We start from the raw sequence: 24,275 nt of genomic DNA, 5'->3' as shown, positions 1-24,275 counted from the left end.
AAGTTGAACAAGACCAACTCCCAGCCATAGAGAGACACTGTTAGTTGTTTCAACAAACGCACCCCCCGACCATGGTCGCGTTAGGACACTGTTTTTGCTCCAGCACCCCATGGTCTACCTCCTCCGTCGGTTTGACCAAGTCGCCAACTCGACTCCTCCGCTGAAGAACTGAACTCGAAAGTCCAGCGAAGTTTTTATAACCCCCCGCCAAGCTCGATCACGGGACGGGCACGCTGGTTTCGCTCGCCCACCTGACCTGTGGCTGGGATCTATCCCGTGTATGTTGCATTCACCGCCCGTTGCGTCTTCGGCGCTATAAAAGCCGATGTTCGCGTGCTCCTCGGGTTATGCCCAAAGTGCCACCGTCTAGTCCAGCCTGAGATCTGGCCCAGAGATGACAGATTCGCGGCTCCATCAGTCGCCGATCGAGCACTGGAGCTCGCCCCCTTTCCACTTCGAGAGCAGCTGACTATGACGTGTCTCACGTGCCTCACGTGCCAACTCCCTTTCTTCTCTTTCCTCGACTATAAAACCCCAGCTCCCGTCCTGCTTTCCTTCCTCAAGGCAGGTTTCTCTTCGGAGAGCAAAATGAAGCGGAGACAAGGTGTCAGGTTCGGGTGTCAAAATTCGAGCGCAACCTCTCATGGCGAAGAGAGGGTGTCGGGCGTTCAAATCAACACAACGCAGGCAATGATGGAGTGGGGGACAGGGGTGTTCGAAATTACGAGACGCAGAGGACTATGGAGTCGTGGGAATTGGGTGTTCAAAACAGCACAACGCTGCTAACGATGGAGTGGTGGGAGTGGGCGGTGTGTAAAACCGAAAATACCCAGAAACCATGGAGGCAGGTGGAGGAGGTGTGCAAAAAAGCGGAAGTATACCAGAATGGAGTTGGCGGGCGGTGGGACCGCGGAGATTTCGAGGGGGGTAATGGTGATGGCCCCTTTTTCCGCTCGTACTGATCATCGCCGCAAAGAAAAAAGAAGGATATTCTGACAAGATGAATAGAGGTCCAGAACGAGCGAAAGACAAGCTGGACACCATCAATGGGATATAAAGATGAGGAGCGAGGGATTAATGCACACTCACGCCCCCACTCCTCTTCCACTCCATGCATGGTGATGTCAAGAGCTTTTTGATCGAAACCAAGTCCCACAGAATCTCCCAGAACCATGGTATCGTACTACGCCACAAGTTCAAACCTCCATCAAAGCCATGCTCACATCTCTGAGGACGAATTGCTAGAAGACGAGAAGATTTTATAGTCCGATTCAGGGGTGCCATCACGTGGAACCACGTGAGCTATGGGCGATTCGACTTGCCCCTAGACGTCAGTAGATAGCCTTCGGACCAGTCGTCTCAAAAAAAACCCCCATAATGTAGAATCTGATATTCATTCAAACCTAGTAAAATCATCTGCCCTCCCTTTCATCCAAGCCTCACCTCTCCATCTACCTAATCATCTAGATACCTTCCTCAAGGCTCGGCTCGGCTCAGCAGCACTCCACTCCCACCCCCATCTCCCGCAACGAAAAAAATGAACTCTACTCCGCCAACTTCTCATGGTCCTTCACCAACGCCGGATCCTCATCGAGATCCTTATCGAAGTTCATATTATCCTCAATCTTGTTGTAGTGATGGAACAGCGTCCAGATAATGCAACCCGTAATGAAACTGCTAATCGCCAGCCCCACAAACATCCACAAAATGGCGGGATCGTAGAGCACCGGGTTCAGCGCCTCCGAGATCGCGGATCCGAACGCGTTGGTGAACAGGTACATTGACTGCACGAAGGACTTCATGCTGGGCGGGGCTTTGGTGTAGGCGTACTCGAGGCCAGTCACCGAGGCGAAGATCTCGGAGATGCCGATGAGCATGTAGGCGCCGGTTTGCGCGGCGATGTGGATGTTATTTCCTTGCGCAACGCCGTCTACGACACTGGCGTCGCAGAGCGGGTGCTCAAAGCAGGGGCCTCGGATGTAGATGTAATGCTGGATGACGGCCGCGTATGCCATGGCGAGCGAGCCGATCCAGAATCCCAGGGTGATGCGGTTGATGGGCGGGAAAGGGATCTTGGCCTTTCGCATCGCGGGGTACACGAACATGTCGAGGATCGGGACGAAGACGACGATGGAGATGGGGTCGAAGTTGGGCATGAGATCGTTGGGGATGCCGTGGCCGCGCATTTCACCGGCTAAGAGAGAATCAGAAATGTGGAGAAGGAACGGTAAAAAGGAGCTGACGTACCTTGAGTAACGAAGTTGTTCGAGAACTGTCCGTACACAACCCAGTAGATGGGGTAGAAGGCGAAGACCTTGCAAGCCAACAGCGCGCGCTTCACCTCTTCAACGAAAGTGTCGTCCCAGTGCGTCTTCGCGCGTCCACCAATGGCGGCCTGGTACGTTGGCTTCGGCGCATTCATGTCCCGCGCCTTGATCATTATCCAGATGCACTTGAAAGCGTCTGTGACGACGGAGCCCTGCGGCGGTCGCACAATATATACTTTCTTTCCTAGAATGAGGATGACGGTGCCCAACACGAACATGCACAGACCGAGGAGGTAGGCACTCCAGAAGCCGATGTTGCGCTCCATGTAGGGCGTTCCGAGCAGGGAGAGCGAGCCGATGTTGATGCACAGATAGAAGATCATGTAAATGCGCTGGATGGTTATGGCTGGGTCGATGATGACGCGCTCGCCGTTCTTGGGGTCGGTCCCGATAACCATTTGACGGCGTTTGTACTGGTCGGCGATGAGGGGGGCGACATTAGACTTGATTCCTCCAGTGCCGAGACCGATGATGATGATAGCTGCAATAAAACCGCCGAGACCTGCGCCATGTTGGAGCGCGATGGGAAGAGATGTGAGAGTGAGGATCAAGAGACCGATAATGTAGACAAAACAGAAGTACAGGATGGTCTTGTACTTTCCGAGATACTGGTCGGCGATGATGGCTCCAATGATTGGAGTGACTGTGGTGCCGTTAGACGTGGTTGTCCAGATTGATATTGAAACTAAACTCCATAGTTCTCCCAGAGATGAGCTCGAAAGAAAGTTAAGACATACCGTAGCACCAGAACTGGAAGAAAGTGCCCAATCCAGTAGCGCCTTTCTGCCCCATTCCCAGCGCACCCCTCCCCAAGCTCCCGTCCAGCGGCCTCTGCACATAGTTCTGGAACAGACCTTGGATACCGTAGTAGGTGAAGCGTTCGCACAGCTCGACAATGGCGACTAAGAAGGCAGCCTTGGGCAATGGGTCGCCAATGTGTCTCAGCGTCCTCTTCTCTTCCTCTGAGGGATGCTCGCCCTCAAGGCCGTCATGTTCGTGGTCGAGGGTGATTTGTGAGGGGTGCAGCGAGAGACCCTTCTTCTCGTCTAGAGGGACATCTTTCATTCCCACTGGCATGGGCGCGCCCATGGCGTCCGTCTCTGGTTTCTTGCCATCAGTGGTGAGGATCTGGTGAAGCCTAGCAAACAAATTAGCAGCTAGCCATGGTGAGACTCCGACACAGCAGAGCGGATCTATAGAGAAGCGAATCCACTTACTGTGAAGCATTCAGTTCGTGGTCCGCCATGTTTGCGATTGTTGTTGTGAGTCCGTCCGTCCAGCGCGATCAATCCTGGACCCTCAACAATATGGGCAGCGCAGTGTTGATATACCGTCCCCACCCACATGTCCCACCCCAGCCGTCACACATCCACGGCCACACCAGGCTTGCGGCCCTGTTACCCTTTCCAACCAAAGCACCGCCTGCGCCGCCTGCGACCCCGGCACGATGTAACGCGCTGCGAGGGCCGCTAATGCGCGCTGCAGCCAGCCCGGGTGGCGTCGAAGGCCCGTCGAAGCTTTTGATAAGCTTCCGCCCAGATTGCAGCCAGCGAGGACGTCCCGTGATAGCCGGAGTCCCTTGTCGATCCCTTGTCGATCCCCTGTTTGAGACGGGAAGGCCGAGACGCTATCAAACCATTCACGACCCAAGCCAATCATAGAGATTGGGCTGGTGAACGGCGGTCGCTAGAGGCCCTCGGTGTCCCCACCCGTGCACCCGCAACAGCGCAAAGATCAGCAGCACCAGCACTTCACCTGCTGTTGGAGGCAAGGCTCTTGGCATGGACAACGGGCCCCCTGATCCGAGTCCCGAGTGTTAGAGTCCATTGTTTGTCGCCTTCTTGAAGCGGAGAATGCTCCCTCTTGCTAAGTAAGCGCCTTGGTATCGAACTATGCGATCGATTTGTATGTAACCTCGCGTGGGCCAGTTGCCTGGCTGTCACGATATCGCGCGGGAACAGCCTGCCGGGACGGCACTGCAATGTTGCGGCGCGTGAGGCGGAGGCGGCCGCTATATTTCATTGCACTACGACCTGTCGTTCATCGCGCTGTGAAAAGAGAGGTGGCGGCCTCATGCTCTACTCAATGTGGGAATAAGCGTCGCGACAGCATGGAGGCATGGAGGGCGGAGGGTGGAGGGTGGAGGGTGGAGGCGACGTTCAAGATGAAACCTCAGCAAACAAGCGCCCCAAGCTTTTCCCACATCGCTCTGTCGCTTGAAAAATGCGGGGGCGGCATGACATGAGTGGCTGCGCCATCCACAAAGCTTGCAGCCATGTCCCCTGCCTCGCCTGCATATCTGGCCCCACCCATTCACTGCGAGATGTCTATCTGCGGCCAAATGGCCACTCACGTCTCAGGTGATTATCTTGCCTCGATCACCCTTGGACGCCAAGACGTACATGGTCCCCCCAACAAACAGGGGATTTCCAACGTCCTGGTCTTTGGACCTTCCTTCAAAGTTCTGACAGGCCAAGCAATGCCCACACTCGACGGATGCCGCGATTGGTGATTTGTTCAGCTTCCAAGGCGCCTCCTTGCTGACCGGCATTGCCCTATCTCTCGAGACACGCGAAGCGAGCTCCCCTAACCACCGTACCTTCCTGAACGCGTTACCAGTCAGACTTCCAGTCTGGATCACGAGCTGCTGTGCCTATCGAGGCCGTTGCTAACCTTCCGATTGATAGGTAGAGGAAAGAACGGGACAGGGACGGCACGGCGCGACAGGCGGGAACGGAATTCCATTTCGCAACTCGATGCTTATTTATAGATTATCTTATCGATCATGCCATGATATGGATCTTGGCGAACTTCTGTCTATCTTGCTCTCCTTCTGGAATGTTTCTAGAACATGTGGAGGCCTTGTTTTGTGCATATGTACTAACCTTGTACCAACCTCCTCATTCTATCGACGGTGCATATCAGGTGAAGATCAACCATCTGTATTTGTGATCATACGACGTGCCGTCACAGATATCTGTACACTCGTTTGCCACTGCCTGAGGAGGCTCACGGCGTTTTCAGTATTCCAACTGTGAGAGAAGTTCGGACAACTGGTAAGCTCGCAGGGCTATCCTACACAGCGTCAGCAAGGTGTACGCAGATTGGAAGCGTATCCACCCCCTCCAGTTTCTATTCTTACGTTGAAATCCCACAACCACAAACAATGGCAGGAAAGCGGACGGATATCCATGGCCAGACAATGTATGAATACCCGTCCCCTCACCTTCAACTTGCTTCACACCCTGCTCACATTGAGCTTTGACAGCCAAATCCAGCATGCGTCTTCGAATTAGAGCTAAGTATATATACCTTGAGCATCCAGGCATCCTAGCAATACTCCAAACCCGCGTCTGCCCTCAGACGGGGGCTCCCTGTGTGAAACCCTATGGTAATATCTCCGCTGTTAGGAAAACCCCATTCGCTACTCTTATAAACCTCAATGTACCCGCGTACACCCCATAGACCCAACCATCCGAGTCTCCTTGTATTTCCCATAATCCCCTGAACCCATAATCTCACATAGACAAAAGGAAAAGCGTGTGTGGTACAATAATACAACGGAAAGAAAAAGGCTCGACACATGCCTACTCCTTATGGAGCAAGGTGATGGATATGTCGTAGAGAGACTAAACATCGTTGTACCCCTCGGGCACCTCCTCCTCAGGTTCCTCCGGGGTACGGCGGCCGAACTTGCTAACGAGCTTGCTGAAGAAGCCTTCGGGGGCAGGCTCATCCGACTTGTCGCTACGGAGATAGCAGTATTAGCAGAGTGGTAGATCAACAGCATCTCACCACTCCCTACCTCGCCGCCCCGTCTTGAGGACAGCACTGCTTCCCACCCTCGCAATCATCTCCGCACTCGAGTAGACACACATCTTCGCCGGTGGTGCTGCCCGTCTTGCTGCCGGTTTTGCTGCCACTCGCGTTGCCGGTGCCATTCCCACTGCCACCCCCGTTCGGGAACTCATCATCGCAGCTGCTCTCGTCGGCCTCGGCTTGGTCCACATGGTCGTGGTTCTTGTCGAGGCAGAATTCGGGCTGGATGGTGCTGGAATGGATTCCATACTCGTGCAGACACGTTCGAACAGCTTTGGCTAGCGTCATGTATCTGGCACTACCCTCGCCCTTGAAGTCGAAGCCGACCTGCACATGCAAGCTAGCAACGAGCTTGGTGTCGGAGAGCTGCCAGACGTGGAGATGATGGCAGGAGATAATGCCAGGGAGTTCCGCAATATCCTCCTTGATATCGTCGATGGAGATACCGGCTGGTACAGCTTGGAGCAGAATTCGAGAGGCCGCCTTGCACAAGGGAATCGCAGAAGCCAGAATGATGACGGTGATAATCAAGGAAATGAGCGGGTCGGCGTAGAAGCGCCACCAGAAGTCTGTTAGCCAGATGAAGAGTGCTGATGCAATGACACCAATGTTGCCGAGTGCATCGCCCATAACATGCAGGAAAACGCCGCGCATGTTGAGATCGCCATGAGAGTGGCCATGACCACCAGAATTTGCGCCGTCTTTGGGTGCATTGTGCTTGTGGTCCGCATGCCAATCTTTCTTGCTGTGTGAATGTGATGCGTGGGAGCCTCTCTTGATGAGGGGTGAGGTTTCGGTTGGTCGGGCCTCGCCTTCACTTGGAGTCGGACTGGCTGATTCCGTTTCGTTGTCCGTGCTGGAGGAGTCGGCCTCGTCGATTCGAGAGGCGTTGATGATCTCGCTCCGGAATGAGGAGGGGTGCACATATATCTCTTCTATGTTGGAATATCCCCGCGACCGTGAGCGGCTGTGCTTCCGGTTTTTCTTCAGAGTATTGTGCTTGGAATTGGGCTTTATCGTCGCGGTGTGGGAATGGGTCCATGAGACGTTTCTTCCCGTTGGATCACTCGCCTTGCGTAGAGTATTGCTAATGGCCGATGGTAGATTTCCAATCCTGTTTTCTGGGAGCACATCTGCAATGTTGCCACTCTCGTCCGCAACTGCTTCGTCCTCATCGTGTGTATGTCCGGCATGCCCTTCTTCTGCTGCACTGTGAGAATCGCTGGGTCCGTGTGAATGTCCACCGTGGCTGTGTCCATGGTCGTGGAAAAGGAAGAGGCCGAGGACATTTGACGCCAGTCCAAAGCATCCAACGATCATGACCAGCTGTGGATGCGAGACTTCTTGGGGTTCGACGAATCGCTGGATCGCTTCGAGGAAGATGGAGAGACACAAGGCGACAAGGAATACACCGTTGACGAGAGCACCGAGCGTTTCGGCGCGTTGCCACTAGGTGGGATTAGAGAAGTCGTGAAGTGTATAGAAGTCGAGACTGCTCACCCCGTAGGTATACATCTTGGAGTTTGTTCTCTGATTGGCGACCCTTACCGCCCAGAGACCGACTATTAATGACAAGACATCATTCAACTGTAGTAGCAGTCAGATATGTGGAATCCATGAGGGTTTCGGTGGAGACGGACCATATGAAAGGAGTCGGCGACCAGCGCGAGGGAATGGACGGCGTAACCTGCATTGACTGTCAGAGAAGCTTATACGAGAGAGAGACCGCTATAGCAACATACCGATAATGAGCTCCAGGAAGAAAAATGCAGAGTCAATGGCCAGGAGGATCAGTATCCTATGCGACTTGGAGAGCCCCATGGCGATATCGGGGCGGGCGACGTTGAGATGGGACGCGACGGGGAAGCGGGTGCAGCGTCGTGCTGCTGTGCGAACGAGGGCCCCAGGATCTCAAGGCCGGGGACTGCGCTCTAATGTGAAGCCGGAGCGCGTGGTGCTGAGGGTCGTATGGCGGCGATGGGGGTGTTGAGTGGTGAATGGCGGATGCAGCTGCGTCGTTTGACGGCGATCGCGAAGGGATGCCAGTGGCGTCATGCACGGCCCTGGTTCCTTCGGCTCCTGCCAAACCTTCCCGACAAGCGACCACCTGGGCACGCTGGGTCAGTCAACAGCGTCTGAGGTCGCCCAGCGAGCTGCCGGCTCGCTAACACTATTAGTTTACGACTCTTGACAGTGCACTAGAAACCTCAAGCGGCGCTAGGTAAGTGTACACAAGCCTAGAGTGAGGGCGTTGCTAACGTTTGCATCACAAGGGGACCACCTGCATCAGTCATGCGGTTGCTACTTCTCCAGCAATAAAACCGCGAGTGGTCATGGGCGTGCATTCAGACGCACCTGCAATCTGCCTTGAGTGTGTATCCGAAGTATATAATTTGAAAAGATTCACAGATCCGTGGCCGGTCACTTTTCGTGCAGGGGAGGGTGAGGATTCGAGGGGCAGGATTTGAGGGGCCGAGACCAATTCTCTCGTTGATGGGTGATTCTCGCTTCTGGGTGAACGACGTGATACTAAATTGCGCCCAGAGGGCCCACCGTCTTTGAACCGATACAGGGACTTGAAGCCATTGTATGGCCCCCGTGGTCGACGTAGTAAATACATCTTCCTCCGGGCCTGAGTGCACAAACCTGTGTCCTAGTACTGCCTGCCGGCCTCAAACTACCCCAGCATGCTACCTACCCCAACAAACAGTATAGGCCTCTTCTTCACAAGTCAAACATATATAGGAGTTCCCAGAGGCACCCAGGTTTAAGCACCGAGCCGCTCCCCCATTTTACCGTAGATTGCCGGAATAGGTAATTCTTAGCGAGTAAAGGTGTTGGAGTTTGGACGCGTAGGGATAAATATAAATAGGCCGACATTCTTCCAAATACAGATGACTATAATGTCTAGATCACATCTAGGACAGTGCAATCCAGACACAAACCCCAATGAGATTGACCAGACCCTAGCTCGGTCCGTAAGAAACAGATCGACTCCGATGTCGCAAGAAATATAACTAGGAGCCGGTCCGTGAAATCTGAATCTCATTAACATGACAGCTAAATCAAACCTTTGAGCTGGCTCGCCTCCAATTCCACAAGAAGCACAAACGGGGGCCAGCTGGTGCGATCTACGCTTAGTTTTATCATGTTATTGCCATGGGCCCTGTATCAAATCCTACGAAGTGACTTGCTTTTGATTGCGCGAGACGTGTGAACGAAAGGCGGCCCGCGCGATTTGCACTCGATTGCGGCATGTTATGATTCAGAAATTGGAAAGCAAATGTCGCTTTTCATAGTCCCTGGAATATAGGGAGGTTACCAGTGAGTTTCGACTGGGCGAAGAATTACGCTCATCTTCACATTTTTTCTCCAAACACAAGCGAAGGAAACTCCTCATAATGGCTAGGAAGCCACAGTTGCAAGCGAGGGCCTCGGGGAGGATGAGAAAGATTGGGCTCGTGTGAAGGGAAAAGAGATGGACATGGGGAATTGAGATGGAAATGTGGTCGCCCCGCGTCATGACTCGCGCAAGTAACCCCAGACCAACTTTTAGTCGGCGGTCTCTCTTCCTTCACCTCCACTACGCCTTCAACATTCACGATACGCAATGCACATTTGCATAGCAAACTCTACAGCTTGTTCAATGCTGGCCCGTCAGCAACTCATCCTCCCTACAGCTCTCTCGACCCGATAACAATGGATCCAGACCCAGCGCCTCTCACACTCCCACCAGCGACCCTCCACTTCCCACTATCCCCTCACCCCGACTCCGACGAGCACCGTAAGAAATATAACCAGCGAACAGCGAAGGAATTGACCTCTCTTTCGCCCTCCGGTTCTGCCTACGCGTCGTCCTCTTCTCCCAATGAGCAACGCTCCCAAGGAGGGCCCTCGCGCTCTCCCAACGCGGCCCCAACCCACCCGCGCAATAGCTTCGGCTTGTCAAGAACATCGCAGTCTCTAAGATCTAGACCTTCGCGTAGACACTCAGAATCCCTCACCACGGTGCCGGATGAGGATTGGGAGGCAGACGCGAGCCGGAATCAGCTCCGGCGGCAGACACCGCACTGGTATGATGGGATTACAAAGTGGTGGAAGGCCCAGATTAGTGTTACGATTGATGAAGGGCAGCATCGGGATCATTTAGGTAGGTTCAATGCTTCCCATACCTCGGAATCCCGCGACCAGTTGGTGATACAGCCATGAGACTGAGAATGTCACTGCTTCAATGTCAAATACCGAAGCTGACCCCCACAGCCCTCGAAAGGACCTTCCTGGCCTATCTCCGCACCTCCCTCGCCTTCGCCATGACCGGCGTTGTAATTGCACAGCTCTTCCGCCTGCAACACGCTCTCCACCCTAATCCCGCGCTCGGCTTCTTCGTCCTCGGCATCCCCCTCGCCGCAACCTTCATCGGCGCCGCCGTCGTGATCCTTCTCATTGGCGCGTTCCGATTTTGGAGACAACAGAACGCTATCATACGCGGATATGTATACGCGGGCGGTTGGGAGATTACGTCGATAATGATACTTGTGATTGTGGTGAGTGGGATGCTGTTTTTCTATATGTGCGCGAGCTGACGGGTGGGGAGCTTTCCTTGGTCGTGTTTGTGTTCGCCGTGGCCATCGATATCGAGAAGGAGATGACTTCTTGAGGGTGAGGTCCTTTCCTAGGTTTCTGGAGGTGGAGAATGGCTTGCATTTGGGAGAAAACGGCGTTTGGTCAAGCATACACGATACCCAGTCTGGAGTTTAGATACTGCTATCCCGAGTAAAGTAATCTTGCAAAACAAGTCTCGCTCCTGTACGCATGAACGCTATATAAATTTCGTACTTCCGGTCTGTATACACCTATCTTCTGTTGTTTGAGGTAGCTTAGGGCGATACCGCGTCTAAAATTCATGTCGTTCAGATCCGTGAACGCGCCTCCGACGGTGGCAGATACTACACACAAACTCTCGTAGCTGCAACCAAGACCCAGTTTTCTCAATTCTTCGGAGCACCATCCACAATCTGAAGAGCCGCTTCATCCACCACATCAGCCTGCACAAGCGCAGCTACCACCTGCCGGAGCCAGGTCTGACAGTTTTGGATCTCCACTCTATGCCTTGACCCCTCAGCAATAGTGGCCGACACCAAACTCTTTTTCGGTGCTGGCACGCTCAGCGCGACTTTCTCAATGCAGTCATACGCTGTGCTGTCTTTTGAATTTCTTCCATCTTCTTTGACATCTGAAACTTCGTCTAGGGCCACGAGCTGATAGCGTTGAGTAATATTCCTGAGGTCGTATTCCCGCTCAATGATGATCTCGAAGCCTGTAGCCGCATCTCCGACGGCGTTGATGAGTTTTCCGGTGTTTGAATTGGCAGGATGGGGAAGCCAGAGGGCCCAATGAGCCGGGAAGATGGGAGAGTTGAATATGAGAAGACTGATTGTTTGAGGCATGTTGGGATACACTTTCTGCTAGGAAACAATTGATAGTTGAGGAAGGTTGGTAAGAAATCCAGCAAGTAAGACTTTGGGATGAGGCTAGGCAGCTACGCCGCAGCGCTTCGACCCAACCTCGAAACCACTGAAAGACTTCAAATCAGGCACCTATGCTCAGGAAAGTGGTATAGTCGGGTAGCTTCTTTAGCAGAGTAGTACAATAAGGCCATAATGAATGTTTCTTTAGCATAAGAGGCCTGGAGGTCATTAATTCATGACCTCTCACCGGTAGCTCGCACTCTTTACTGAAATAATGCCTTACATAGAAGAAGGATGCGAACTTTTTTAATACAGGAAGGTTTGAGAAAGATCACGCCTGTACTCACGAGGGTTGAATACCATCGTGAAACAGTACCTAATGGAGTTGAGGTTCTGGACCAATAGGGCTTAGGCGAAACGCCTCTGTGAACGGACCTCCCGTCCTCTCCGTCATCGCTTCAGCTCTCTATCCCGACATCAACTCGTCCGCACGACATGAAACACCATGATTGATAGCAGAACACTTCTACTCATCACTCGTGAATCTATTTCCGCGGACATTGATGTAGTCATGGCCCAGAGCCCTCTTATCTTCCCACCCGTCCGCGTAGGGATGGCCTCTCCCTCCCAGACGATGCCGCTGCTGATCCTGGGATGCAAATCCCTTCCTTATCCACCCAGACGACGTAGAAACGGTAGGGATACCACGTTATCACACGTTACTCTGACATCGTGCTCTTATTTCTTATGCTTATGCGAATTGTACTTATCTGCCTATGAATAATGCGCTGATATACCTGATATCCAGCTCTGTGGTACGCTCATACAACTCCCTATCTTGTACCTGGTCGGCATGCCGTCTTGCGGTGCTGGGGTTGCCCAGCAGCGGCAGACTTGCCGATGATGACGTTCGGCTTGTTTCTTCCGATGCGTGAGGGAGCCGATGCTTGAGGGAGATAGTGGGATGCTGTGATATAAGCTCAGAGCTCTATCCTCGCGTCAGATTTGGTGTTGACCTTAGAGAATTGAAAGTTGTGTTTTTCGACGCAACCATGTCTACTGTCTCCGCTACTCTGCCTCTTGGCGCTGGCTATGGCGTTGTTGTGGGGGTTGGGGTCAGTATTATTCCCGTCATCAATCATCAACTTCATGCAACAGGAGCGTCAGATCTGACCCTTCGTTTCTATTCTAGTTCTTCTTCGCGTTCGTAATGATGGGTGTATCGTTCCTTCAGGTCTGTAATTCTACTTCTTGTCCTAGCGCAAGGCGCTTATGCTATGCAGAATCGATATACGACATACTCGACAAAGCAATCGGAGGAATTCAACACTGCGAGCAGAAGCGTGAAGCCTGGTCTCATCGCTAGCGGAATAGTCTCGGCCTGGACTTGGGCTGCGACTCTGCTCCAAAGCTGTACCGTTGCGTATGAATATGGAGGTATGTCTCCCATCCAACCCCAACCTAATCCCCGTTGGCTAACGACCATACAGTCGCTGGACCGTTCTGGGTAAGCAGCGTATAAATCCTCTGGGGACCATTCAATACTCACACATCATAGTACGCAGCCGGAGCGACCGTTCAAATTCTGATGTTCTCAATCCTAGCCTGCAAAGTCAAGCAGAATGCTCCCCGTTGTCATACCTACCTTGAGATTATCTATGCTCGATATGGCAAGGTGACGCATCTGATCTTTATGTTCTTCGCCTTCGTCACCAACATTCTGGTTGGTAGCCAGCTTCTACTTGGTGGAAGTGCGGTGGTGACGTCTTTGACTGGTATGAATGTGTATGCGGCCATCTTCTTGATACCGACGGGTGAGCAATGCATCTCGATGGATCCTTTAATGTTCAAGACTAACGACAATGAAGGTGTTTGCACTTATGTTATTTTAGGCGGACTCAGAGCAACCTTCCTTTGTGAGTACCATTTTTATCCCTTCCCTGGGTAGCGTTCAGGTATTTCACTAGAGAACTCCACGATCCCGCATTACGTATGATGATGTCCAAAACCGCAAAGCTAACCCTCGATCTAGGCGACTACTCCCACACTCTCATTCTTATGATCATCATCCTCTACTTTATGTTCAACGCCTACTCCGTCAGCTCCCTCATCGGTTCGCCTGGCGAAATGTACGACCTCCTCAAAGAAGCCGCCATCAAGCGCCCTGTCGAAGGTAACCACGAAGGCTCCTACCTGACCTTGAAATCAAACTACGCGCTCGTCTTTGGCGTCATCCAGCTTTGCTCCGGCAGCGGTACCGTCTTCCTCGATCAAGCATACTGGCAGCGCGCCATCGCCTCCCGACCAACCACCGCCGTCCGAGCCTACATCATGGGGGGTTTGGCTTGGTTCGCTATTCCATTCGGATTTGCTACAACCCTTGGTCTTGCTGCCGTCGCACTGACGGATAATCCTCGATTCCCTACATACCCTAACCTGCCTACGTCCGCGGAGATCTCGTCGGGGCTTGCAGCCGCATACGCTGCCTCCGCAATGCTCGGCAAAGGAGGAGCAGTCGCACTCCTCATCGTCCTCTTCATGGCCGTTACATCTTGCGCCTCCGCGGAGCTCATAGCTGTCTCCTCAATCCTGACTTTCGACGTCTACAAATGCTACATCAAACCGCTCGCCTCACCATCACAACTCATCTTCGTCTCCCACGCCATGATATGCGTCTTTGGGCTGACCATGGCGGTCTTCGCCTGCATCTGGAACGCCATTGGCATCGATCTCGGGTGGTTGTTCCTAGTCATGGGCCTGCTAATCGGCGGTGCCGTATTCCCCGCCGCTTTCGCCATCACCTGGAAAGGTCAGACGAAAGCCGGTGCTATTACGGGATGTCTCGGTGGACTGTCCGCTGGGCTCATCGCATGGCTTACTACTGCAAAGCATTACTATGGCGAGCTTTCCGTCCACACGACCGGGCTATCGTATCCGACCCTCGCAGGCAACCTAGCAGCCATCATGACGGGACTCATCCTCACCGTCGCAGTGTCATGTATCAAGATGGACAACTTCGACTGGGAAATCACGCGCGCCATCAACGTTGCCGTCATCGACAGCGCACCTACAAACTCCACGCCCCCCGATTCCTCACCTAACCTCTCTGACTCCGAAAAAGAGAAAGAAAAAGTCGACACCTCACCCGCGACTCCCACCCGCACTACCACAACCACCTCCCCAAACCTCCACGTCGAGATCGCACCGCCCGACGAACCGCACAAGCTCCGCGCGGCGTTCAAACTCGCCTGCATCTCGTCGTTTGTGCTGACTTTTATTATGGACTTTTTGATCCCCATGCCAATGTTCTTCAGCCATTATATCTTTAGTAAAGGGTTCTTCACGGCGTGGGTGGTCATCTCGTTCATGTGGGTGTTTTGCTCGAGTTTCGTGAGCACGATTCTGCCGATTTGGGAGGTGAGGGGGTTCTTTGGGGAGTTGGCGAGGGAGATTGGGCAGGATTTGAGGGGGAGTAAGACAAGGAGGGGGAGGGGTGGGTTGTGAGAAGTAGGAATTGGAGAAGTGGGCTTGAAAATATCTTTAGGAGTTGAGATAGTAGCACGGATTGAGCTGGGCGGGTAGAGAGGGTGTCCCGTACGTCATGATTCAGGGATAAGCTTCCAACAATGTCACATTGACTTACCCATTACGTGCTCCATCGGGGTTGTCGATGTAAAATCTGCATCAGTTAACAGCTCTTCGGCACGGGCCATGCATCAGTTGATGCCGATATGAGGAAGCGTCGACTGTGTTTTTCCTACATCCACTCCCTGTGTAATCGCGGGAGTATAGCTCCTATAGAAAGCCTCTATAGTCCCTTTCATTTTTCATCACATCTCCATCCATCTACCGCTTACGTATACTAATCATGTGCATGCATACCATTTCCCATCCACCAACCCTTCACTTTACTTAGTCAGCCTCTCGCTCCCTCTTCTTTCTGGCCCGCTCTATCAGATCCCACTTTGCCTTTTCTCCTCCCCCCCCCCCCCAACCACCTCCCTCCTCGATGCCTTGGCCGAAGACGCCTGGCCCGTACCGTGTCTTCCCGCACCCGTTCGACGCCGAGTCGGAACAGCCGCGGTGGCGTGAGCGGGCTGAACAACCTGCTCGTCGCCAGACGATGCGATTAGTGTTCAGGACCAGGCGAGTTGGGAGACTTCGGCATGAGGGCGTGTATGTGGGGGGATGGGGTGGGGGGTAAAGGGAGCTTCGCTCTCGCTGAATTCGCTTAGATTCACGTGCTTTCCTGTTCTTCCCCCCCTTACCCCATCCACGGTGAATAGCGAACTCCCTCCTCCTCTCCCTCGCTCACACTATCGTAGATGGTGCTGTTATCCATCCTCGTATATGACGTATACAGATCTAAATTGTTCACGGGATGAATACCCCTCCTCTTTTGAGGAGCTATCAATCTCGTCACGGGTTTTCGTCCTTTTTATGGCGTTGAACCCCTGGCCAGGGCATAGAGCTCAAGGCCCGAGCTCGTAAGAGCGCCGCCAGGCGATAGACTTGACTCGACCGGTAAGGGTTGGCTGGTCGCAGTAGTGTGGTACACGATATTGAGACTCTGTGAGAGGGACGTAGAGGCTTGGCCGAGCATGGGCGCGGACATCCCTGAGCCAGAGAGCATGATGGCTGGAAAGTGTGGGGTAAGGGCTGGGACAAAAGAGGAGAGGGGGAAGGTGGGAGCCCCTGGCGGAGGAGCGTGGTGAGAAGGGAAGATGAGTAGGCGGAAGTGGGATGAAGGCGGGTGCGGTGGTAGTGGGTAGTGGGGAAGGTGAACATAACGGGGCGCCTAGATGGGGGGATTGGATGGGCGGGTAGGTGGAGAAGATATGTAGACATATAGAGAATCGGTACATTGGAGGTCCATAAAATCCTGATAGAGATAAAATACAGATGATGATGCGATAAGATAGCTTGTAGGATAAACGTGCATAAGGAAGCGAGAGAGATATGGTTGTGGATAAGGACGAAGAAAAGCCGTGGGTATGTAATCGTCATGTATGAAGGAAAGAAATGCGTGTAGGTACGAGAGTCGTCGAGAAAGTGGAGTCGAAATGGGTCAAGTCTGCATGTAGCTTGCTTAGGTTTCTACGAGCAGTACCGTCCACCCCAGAAAATATTGAGAAATAAGAAGAATTCTGGCGGCGATTGGGAAGGTTGGATGGGGACTACAGACCGGGCATTGGAGAGAAAACGAAGGCAGCGATTTTGTCTTACAAGACACAATAGAAGAATCGCCGGTGGTGATGTAGGTGGTGGGTGAGTTGACTTTCGCGGTGAGTTCGGAGCCATGACTTCTCCGGTTTGGACTCTCTGGTTTATGTCTGAAGGTAATAGTAACGATGGGATATACGCTCTAGGAGAGCTGTTCGGAAACCAAACGGTGGATGATGTTTCCGCAAACCCGGTCCAAGCTACGTGGTCGGCTACTGAAGGAGTGGTACGAAGTACGATGGTCTCGAAGAGGGAGGCGTAGTAGCGGCAGGGTTCTCGTTGATGACGGAGGATTCGGGCTACGGTTAGACTGATGCTGCTAGTCATTAGCACGAGCATAAAAGATGCAATGGGACTGGTGGGACTGATTTATTCGGGCGTACAATTAATTGGTTAATGATATCAGGCGTCGAATTGATCGGTCTTCGGAATTGACGCTGTGGGCAACTTGCCGTGGAAGCAAGCTCATTTTCGACCATGAAGTGGGTTTTTCGAGGGGCCAGATCGTAATTTTGCCGATTTGTTCCTGCTCCACTTGAACAGATTGGCAAGACGTGAGTTACTCTTACCCTTTGAGTGAGTAAGGGTCATACCCATGGTATCTTTTCTTTTCCTGCTTAGAATATCTGAGATCGCTTTTTCGTACTCTAAAAGGTTTCCTGGATTTGTATTGTCAAGTTTGGTACCATGCTTGATGAACAGCCACGCAGCCTCCATCCAGTAATCCTTTTCATGTTGTACTATATCACTGTTCGTTAGGGAACTAACAAGGTGTTCCCAAGGTGTGAGAGTCTTGACCATTGGTGAAACAGCGATGCTCAATGTGGATCTATAGTTGGGACTGGCACCGGCCTCTAGCAGGGGCCTGATTATTCTCGTCCAAGGTTCAATGGTAATACTACATGGTGCAGATGAGGACCTGGCCATGCTGGCTTTGAACCTGGCATTGATCATATTGACGTTATACTGGGTATTGGGCATGGTGGACGATGCTATGCACATCTTTTCTTCAGGCCAATCGCGGAACCTCAAGAAGAAGGCGCGAGGCTCGTCACATCCAAGTGCGCAAATCAGGTAAGAGTGCTCACTATGCCCCTGTGTCTCTAGGGGTTGGCCTTTAACCTTTTCCTGGACATGCCAAGTAAGCCCAAAATTAATTCCGAGATACATAGGGTCTGATGGCCAAAGCCTTACAGAATCTTTATCGGTTTGGTGCTTGAGCCTGTAGCATTGATGATGGGTTCGAGGGACATTTGTATCCGGGTTGCTTTGCCCGGTAACAATAGTCTCCTTCTCGGAAATCCTGACCGTGACTCTGTGCATCTCGTCTATTAGCTGAACTAGAAGATCGGTGTCCTCGGTTGGGTATGCGCTTGCTAAATCTGCATATTCCATACAGCTAAAGATGATACTCTGGAATTGGCTTTCGTCAAGCAACATGTTGCCGAATTTCAGTTCCACCAATGCTGCACCAGCCAATCGTCTATGGGCGTCGATGGGTGCTTTCCAAGCTATGACAGTCATTCTCTTTACGTTAGGTTGTTCCATAAAATCCTTGACTGTTCGATGCAAGTATTGGACGGTTAGGGTCGTCTCTTCATCCATGTAGCCTCTTCTTCCATTGACTGAGGGCTCGATTCCTTGGTGGCAAGTTTGAGCGTTGACTCGAGATCATATTTGTCTGCGTAGAATAGTTGTAGGAGCGTCAAAGGCCTCCTCGCTGCGTTCACGAGCTGAAAGAGCCTAGCGGCATTGCTCCTGTGGGACGGCTCAATGTTTCCAAGTATTCGATGGAACAATCCCTCCAAATCAGGTGGCAATGCATCGAGGATGGCCTGAAGATCTTCGATTTGACCGCCATTTGAAAGACCGGTCAACAATGAGGCGACAACCACTGTTACCCACAGAAATACTCCAGAAGCCTTCTTTACAAGATTCTCAACTAGACTGGAAGTATATTCCGGTTCCACTTTTGCGAAATCGCTGAAGCCTCGACTACCCGTAACTTTATCTGAAACATACTTGAGCATGTCCGGGTAAGTCAAGTCTTGAAGACGGAGGCTGGAGGCTTGGCCAGCAAACGCGTCTTCAAAAATCGGCCACGGTCGACTGGATACGCATAATTTGACATTTGGAAAGGCTGCTATCGACTGTAAGAGGTCGATCAAGGCGGTCAGGTGGCCAGAGTACTCATCGAGGCCATCCACAAAGAAGTAGAACCTGGCACTAGATCTTTCGAGCAGCTTTAGAAACGCTCGTGCAAGTTCTGGCCAAATCCAAGTCGTATCAGGGATTATGCCGAAGATATGGAGCTCTTCGAGCCGGTGGGGGGGTAGTACGAAGGGCAATGACTCTGGACATTCTTTGAGACAATCGTGGAGCAAGGTTTGAATGAGGCTATTTTGGGACATCTGAATCACCGTTCCTGAGTTCCAGAAGCAAAATCCACCAATGATAACTCTGCAACTTCCGAAATCTGTGGAAGAATGCGCAACATCGCAAGTGCGCGGGTCGCTAAGAAGAAATTTCATCAGGGTTGACTTCCCCGAGCCAGATTTACCAGTGAGCCAGTAAATGCTCGAAGATCCCTTAAGCCAATCCACGAAGCTATCCCAAGGAACGTTACGTTCACTTTCGCGGAAAATCCACTCGTAGGTCTCCTGATGTCGAATAGGGATCCTTTCGAGCCGATCGGATATTTCTCGGAAGCGCAGACTGAGTAGAACTTTTCGTAGCAATGACTCCTGGGTAACATTTGAGTAAGGCTGTAGGAAGACCTCTTTTCTAGGTTCTAAAGGAGATCCGGCGATTGTGTCGTGTTGATGGCTTTTTCTTACAGCTTCGAGGAGGTCTGATCGCTATTTGTCGCTCTCAGAGATGTGCTTTAGGAACGTTTCTCCAACGTGCTCGTTTCTTCGAACGAGGTGATCGAACTTCCGCTCATGCTGGCTTTGAAGATCTTCTCTCAATGCAACGAGGATGAGTAGAACCAGTTGCTGTCTATACCCATCAAGCCGATGTTGCAAGTCCTCAAGCTTCTCACGACCCCAGATGCTCTTCAAGGCTACTACGACGCTTTCGCGTTTTGTGGCTTTCTGCAGTTTCAACTTGAGGAGGATGTCAGTAAGCTCTTTTGCAGTCTGACGGCAGTCTTTGCAAAGGTTGACGATCTCTTCGGTATTCGTTGAGCTTTGTTCGATGGTTGCAAAGTCTGACTTTTCGAGTTTTGCTGTCAACCTGGACAGACTTTTTGTGACAGCTTTAAGGTCATTGTGCTGCTCAAGCTGTCCACTTGTCGACTTGTAAATTTCGATGCTGCCGCTGATCAATTTGCTGCTGAAGTCGACAAATTGCACGACGCTCGTAGCAAGGCTGAGAGCGGATAGAGGCTCCATCGCGAGGTTAGAGAGAAATCAACGCGGGATTCGGAAGTGAGCGGTGCGGGTTGAAATAACAGAGCTCTTGAGGATATATGACTAGAAACATTGCCCTTGGAAAATCAAATGATTGGAGTCGGGGTGAGACGGTGGATACTGTGTGAGTCGGGAGGGAAGCTCAGCCTGCAGGTGGGCGGCACAGCAGGAGGCAGACCGGCGCCCGACCCCAGCCTCGTATAAACCTCGTCCAGTAATGAAGTGCAGCCTGGCAGGGAGGGTCCAACCAATCCATGTCAGTTTCTCCCGGCTGATGAGGCAAACGGGTCCAAATCTTAACATGGAAAATATCACTGGTAGCAGACCAAGACGTGTCTTAGGAACAGCATCGTACAGCACATGCGTCTCAGCTGTGTCTGAGCATGGAGCGTAAGCTTGGATACATACCTATTCCGGGACCTAAGCAGACCTGCGATTTATCATAAGCATCTGGGCACATCACGTGTCTGCGTTACCATCACTCCATACCGCTCCATTATCCACACCTTTCATACACACTGGGCAGTCGAACCTAAACCACCCAATCAAACACCAACAAAATTCTTTTAACTTCCTTCCCTTTCCGCACCACCACTCTCCGCACATGCCTCCTCTCCTTCTTCCCCTCAACCTCCAAGTCGGCAAACCCCCAAATCTGCCAGCCCACCCACCCGCCCTTCTTGTTCTCCACATAAGCCTCCACTACCTCCCCATCCCTTGTCGCCTCATCCCACCCTTCCGCCATAAACTTCGCGTCCTCTGCGTCTCCCCCCTTCACTTGTTTAACAGCCTCTTCCAGCTGCGCGAGCTTGGTGAACTGCGAGCGCCCCTCCAAGCTGCCGAAGAGATGGTCCGTGTGATCCCGCCACTGCCAGTCTAGGGTACGCAGCTCGGTGGTGCCTTTTATGCCGCCCGTCACGACTTGGTCGAAGTCGATGTGCGTGACATCGGGTTTGAGGGCATCGGGGTAGGAGGTTGTGACTTGGGTGACGGAGGCGAGGCCGATGCCTTTGCGGGTGAGCCAGCCGATGCCTTGGAGGGCGAGGACGCCGTCGGTGTCGCCGCAGTATTTCTTGTTCTGAGGAAGGTGTTAGTGGCCTTCGAGGAGTATGGGAGGGGAGCAAGAGGGGTACCATGAGCCATTTGCCGCTGAGGTCTTTGACGGTTGTGGTAGCTGGGGCGGCCATTGTGGTTTATTTCTATCAAATTAGGGAATCTAGGCAATGATACGAATAATAGACGTTGAAAATGCGAGGAAACAGGATACGTGTTGTCGAAGGTTGATGGATGGATGGAGTTCAGATGGAAGCTCGGCGGTCAGGCGTGGGGCATCTCAGCTCACCAGGCCCCCTTAAGTACCTCTGCTCTCTCCCACATCCCAGAACATGACAACCTCCCTACACGGAACCAGTTGCTCTTCACATGGCAATGCAGGTACCTCGCTGTGTGTGGCCTGATTCACGAGATGCCTAGGTAGTGCACTTGATTGCCAGCCGTTTCTCTCTTGCCGGCCGTTTCTCTCCTTCAGGGAACATCCCCGCAGGCACAGGTTTTGGAATTCCCCAGGTTTCCCAGGTAAGTCAATCCGGGGCGAGCTGGGCATTACGAATATCGGGCATGGAATCTCGGAGGGTCGTCATATGGGAAGGTGCGTAGAGTATTGACGCGATGCCGAGGGGCGGAGATGTTCAGCATGTGCGGTTCTTGGAGTACAATATTGGGGCTTGGGGACGCGTATAATGTGGAATGTAGTTCAAAGAAGTTTGGAGCTAGTCCAGTCATGGTAAGTCTCTTTATGGACATAGATTGCTACTTTGGTGATAGTAGAGCTTAGCAGATGAATCGACGGTGAGGTATGGGTGATGGTTCTTCTTTCAAGCCAATTTGTCATATTATCTCTTCCCTTCCAAGATTGTCCAAGTCAACCTCTCCAAAACCTTCTTTCTTTTTATTCCGTCGAAATAATGCAATTGCACATTTGATTTTCCTTCTAAGATTCGGTCATGTGTCCTCCAGCCCATGACGAAGACCAGCAATCCTCTCCGAGGGGTTTTTCTGACTGTGTGAACTCTGAATCCACAACTAGCATTTGAAACGCTCCCAGCACCGTAGAGGACATGGGAAATTGATACCTTTCGCCCGTTCGCTTTCATGGAGTCTTGCGGACTGGACTTTAGCTAAAAATTACCAACCTAGGCGCATATGGCCTGGGCTGGATCTCCCGCTGACGTGAAACTCCTCTCGTTATTTGGCTCTGCATCACTGGCTTTAGCTACTCCTATTTCCTAGCATCTATTTCTACTCAACGGCCCCATCAGCTTCTCGAATCTCTGCCCTCATCATTGCATCTTTTCCAGATCTAGGCTCCACTACCCCACGGAGCGCCATGGACATCTCCGGTATACCTCCACCTAACATGTATCTGGCTGTCGAAGTATGTTACCTAACTCGCGGCCCCAATTACCTCCCCTCTGCTGCGCGCCCGGAAATAATTCCAAAACGAACGCCACATGATTCGCGTCGTACCTAGATGGATTTAGATTCCCGTAATTTAAGCCATGGCTGACTCTGTCCTACAAGTTCCAATATGCAGTGCATTGTATTCGAGCGCTAGTTTGGAGGTAGAATCACACTAACGCCTTGAAAGCACGGGACTTACGGACCGGAGAAGCGGTGCTTACCAGTAGGGCTCATTTTGTCCACGTGACAGCCACTGAAAGATGGTATGTAATCTTCGCCGACCTCATGGCCGCAACCAGAGCTGCGAACACCGCACCTTTATGGAGCTCGGAAGTGCCAAAACAGTCTTTCGATGATCCTGGCGGGCTTTGTGGAGCCGGGCGGGAAGAGATCATCGTGGACGGTGCTACCGACGCATGGTGCAGTAGGGAAGAGTCAGCCTACCTGACTCAACATGTTTGTTAGATTATGACAATCACCTACAGCAATCATTGCGTGTAGCAAACGGGGCTTTCATGTACATAATGTTCGCGTTCCACCAATGTTTAGATGCTACGGCCTGCAAACCAACGAAGGGAGGAAGTCGAATGGGGTGGATCAACAACTGGCTAATAGATTTTGATGGTGATTTGGTGGAGGTGTATGACAAGAGAAGAGAAGCTGGCGGTGATGTAGGTAGAGACGCGGGGGAATCATGTGGTGATGCTTATCGAGACTGGTTGGCGATGGCGGAGAGGAGGAAGGGAGAGTGGTGCGAAGTAGGGTTTGAGTTAGGCGAGTGGTACTGTCTTCCCCAAGGTACACTAGGAGACGTCTTTCTCAGACTTTGGTCCTATGCATACCTACACCTCTTTCTTAGTCCCAGTCCCTACTGTCCATTCTTTTTAATCTTCGACAGTGGTGAACCTAGCGCCTCCCTCTCCTTACCACGATAATTCCATTATTCAAATGCTGATAAGCTCGACTTCCTCTCCACTCCCGCTCCACGGCAAGGATGTTGGCTGGATTTTTGAACAATGCTTTTCCTTCGCTCCATGGAGTCACAGAGAATCGATTTTAAATATCCATAATTAGGCGATTCAGGGGATTTTTCTAAATTACCACTCACCCACCCGCCTCGTACTCTTATTGCTTCTTAAAAATCTCGTTAAGTCGACAAATAGAGGGAAGGATAGTCTTTATAGAAAATATGGGCGAGGGGATCGCTAGGTCCCATAGAAAGCATGTGACACTCTCTGTTTACTCGAGCTCGAGTTGGGGGTATGTGGATGGATAGGAGAGGAGTGGAAAGGAGTAACAGAAAACTTATATACATAGTACGTGCGGAGCTTAGTCCATCGAAAGCGTCACTGTTCAGTTGAAGCCAGATTCTCCCACACCTATGAAGATCTTGCTCTTGAGCGTTCTTGAATAGATAGCGCGGCACGACCCAATGATTACTCGCAGGGACGTGTTTTCACTCCCTGCAGAATAGTTCGACCGCGTAATGAAGCAGAAGAGTTGCAGAAAGAGGAAATGGTCTTCTGGGCGAAGTTGACGGAGGTGGGAAAAGGTCACGTGGTTTA

General features: G+C 52.0%; 10 protein-coding genes across 10 annotated transcripts; 2 read left to right on the top strand and 8 right to left on the bottom strand.

Annotated features, from left to right (window-relative positions):
- Positions 1-1,544: 1,544 nt before the first annotated feature.
- Positions 1,545-3,392, bottom strand: BDZ99DRAFT_402629 (PTR2-domain-containing protein; the record flags this gene model as incomplete). Its single annotated transcript, XM_033716296.1, has 3 exons — positions 1,545-2,194; positions 2,248-2,970; positions 3,065-3,392. 3 exons carry the CDS (start codon positions 3,390-3,392, stop codon positions 1,545-1,547), a joined length of 1,701 nt encoding a protein of 566 aa, XP_033568803.1.
- A 2,736-nt stretch (positions 3,393-6,128) lies between these two features.
- Positions 6,129-7,967, bottom strand: BDZ99DRAFT_492398 (zinc homeostasis factor 1; the record flags this gene model as incomplete). Its single annotated transcript, XM_033723162.1, has 4 exons — positions 6,129-7,595; positions 7,647-7,733; positions 7,787-7,833; positions 7,889-7,967. 4 exons carry the CDS (start codon positions 7,965-7,967, stop codon positions 6,129-6,131), a joined length of 1,680 nt encoding a protein of 559 aa, XP_033568802.1.
- A 1,774-nt stretch (positions 7,968-9,741) lies between these two features.
- On the top strand, positions 9,742-10,866 carry BDZ99DRAFT_469350 (uncharacterized protein). The gene is made up of 2 exons (XM_033721473.1): positions 9,742-10,296; positions 10,407-10,866. The coding sequence occupies exons 1-2, from the start codon at positions 9,846-9,848 to the stop codon at positions 10,727-10,729; spliced, it is 774 nt and encodes a 257-aa protein (XP_033568801.1). The 5' UTR covers positions 9,742-9,845; the 3' UTR covers positions 10,730-10,866.
- A 38-nt stretch (positions 10,867-10,904) lies between these two features.
- Positions 10,905-11,647, bottom strand: BDZ99DRAFT_469349 (uncharacterized protein). The gene has a single exon (XM_033721472.1). It carries the CDS (start codon positions 11,591-11,593, stop codon positions 11,135-11,137), a length of 459 nt encoding a protein of 152 aa, XP_033568800.1. The 5' UTR covers positions 11,594-11,647; the 3' UTR covers positions 10,905-11,134.
- Positions 11,648-12,271: 624 nt separating this feature from the next.
- On the top strand, positions 12,272-15,118 carry BDZ99DRAFT_455637 (Na+/solute symporter; the record flags this gene model as incomplete). The annotated part of the gene is made up of 8 exons (XM_033718449.1): positions 12,272-12,309; positions 12,423-12,729; positions 12,807-12,848; positions 12,898-13,051; positions 13,105-13,121; positions 13,173-13,428; positions 13,483-13,530; positions 13,647-15,118. Exons 2-8 carry the CDS (start codon positions 12,667-12,669, stop codon positions 15,116-15,118), a joined length of 2,052 nt encoding a protein of 683 aa, XP_033568799.1. The 5' UTR covers positions 12,272-12,309; positions 12,423-12,666.
- A 772-nt stretch (positions 15,119-15,890) lies between these two features.
- Positions 15,891-16,800, bottom strand: BDZ99DRAFT_214013 (uncharacterized protein). The gene has a single exon (XM_033713379.1). It carries the CDS (start codon positions 16,619-16,621, stop codon positions 16,034-16,036), a length of 588 nt encoding a protein of 195 aa, XP_033568798.1. The 5' UTR covers positions 16,622-16,800; the 3' UTR covers positions 15,891-16,033.
- A 502-nt stretch (positions 16,801-17,302) lies between these two features.
- Positions 17,303-18,361, bottom strand: BDZ99DRAFT_528047 (uncharacterized protein; the record flags this gene model as incomplete). Its single annotated transcript, XM_033726332.1, has 1 exon — positions 17,303-18,361. The coding sequence occupies one exon, from the start codon at positions 18,359-18,361 to the stop codon at positions 17,303-17,305; it is 1,059 nt and encodes a 352-aa protein (XP_033568797.1).
- BDZ99DRAFT_552523 (uncharacterized protein) lies at positions 18,168-20,232 on the bottom strand (the record flags this gene model as incomplete). Its single annotated transcript, XM_033727059.1, has 2 exons — positions 18,168-19,695; positions 19,759-20,232. 2 exons carry the CDS (start codon positions 20,230-20,232, stop codon positions 18,421-18,423), a joined length of 1,749 nt encoding a protein of 582 aa, XP_033568796.1. The 3' UTR covers positions 18,168-18,420.
- Positions 20,233-20,742: 510 nt separating this feature from the next.
- BDZ99DRAFT_213993 (uncharacterized protein) lies at positions 20,743-21,519 on the bottom strand. The gene is made up of 3 exons (XM_033713378.1): positions 21,384-21,519; positions 21,029-21,328; positions 20,743-20,881 (listed from the first exon to the last, which is right to left on the bottom strand). The coding sequence occupies exons 1-3, from the start codon at positions 21,435-21,437 to the stop codon at positions 20,783-20,785; spliced, it is 453 nt and encodes a 150-aa protein (XP_033568795.1). The 5' UTR covers positions 21,438-21,519; the 3' UTR covers positions 20,743-20,782.
- A 91-nt stretch (positions 21,520-21,610) lies between these two features.
- BDZ99DRAFT_469346 (uncharacterized protein) lies at positions 21,611-22,310 on the bottom strand. The gene has a single exon (XM_033721471.1). The coding sequence runs from the start codon at positions 22,030-22,032 to the stop codon at positions 21,853-21,855; it is 180 nt and encodes a 59-aa protein (XP_033568794.1). The 5' UTR covers positions 22,033-22,310; the 3' UTR covers positions 21,611-21,852.
- Between the last annotated feature and the right edge of the window lie 1,965 nt (positions 22,311-24,275).

The sequence above is a fragment of the Mytilinidion resinicola genome (assembly GCF_010093595.1).
Source record: "Mytilinidion resinicola strain CBS 304.34 unplaced genomic scaffold BDZ99scaffold_36, whole genome shotgun sequence".
Lineage (NCBI taxonomy): Eukaryota > Fungi > Ascomycota > Dothideomycetes > Mytilinidiales > Mytilinidiaceae > Mytilinidion > Mytilinidion resinicola.
The sequence above is the reverse complement of the archived record's forward strand: the minus strand, read 5'-3'. Positions and strand labels throughout refer to the sequence as shown.

Bases quoted from the DNA above. Each gene is read 5' to 3' on its own strand.
- BDZ99DRAFT_469350 (XM_033721473.1), top strand. From the start codon at position 9,846: ATGGATCCAGACCCAGCGCCTCTCACACTCCCACCAGCGACCCTCCAC. The intron at 10,297-10,406 runs GTAGGTTCAATG...TGACCCCCACAG, and splicing joins GCAGCATCGGGATCATTTAG to CCCTCGAAAGGACCTTCCTG.
- BDZ99DRAFT_469349 (XM_033721472.1), bottom strand. From the start codon at position 11,593: ATGCCTCAAACAATCAGTCTTCTCATATTCAACTCTCCCATCTTCCCG.
- BDZ99DRAFT_214013 (XM_033713379.1), bottom strand. From the start codon at position 16,621: ATGACGATTACATACCCACGGCTTTTCTTCGTCCTTATCCACAACCAT.
- BDZ99DRAFT_213993 (XM_033713378.1), bottom strand. From the start codon at position 21,437: ATGGCCGCCCCAGCTACCACAACCGTCAAAGACCTCAGCGGCAAATGG. The intron at 21,329-21,383 runs GTACCCCTCTTG...CACCTTCCTCAG, and splicing joins TCAGCGGCAAATGGCTCATG to AACAAGAAATACTGCGGCGA. The intron at 20,882-21,028 runs GTGAAGGGGGGA...GCCGACTTGGAG, and splicing joins TGGAAGAGGCTGTTAAACAA to GTTGAGGGGAAGAAGGAGAG.
- BDZ99DRAFT_469346 (XM_033721471.1), bottom strand. From the start codon at position 22,032: ATGACTGGACTAGCTCCAAACTTCTTTGAACTACATTCCACATTATAC.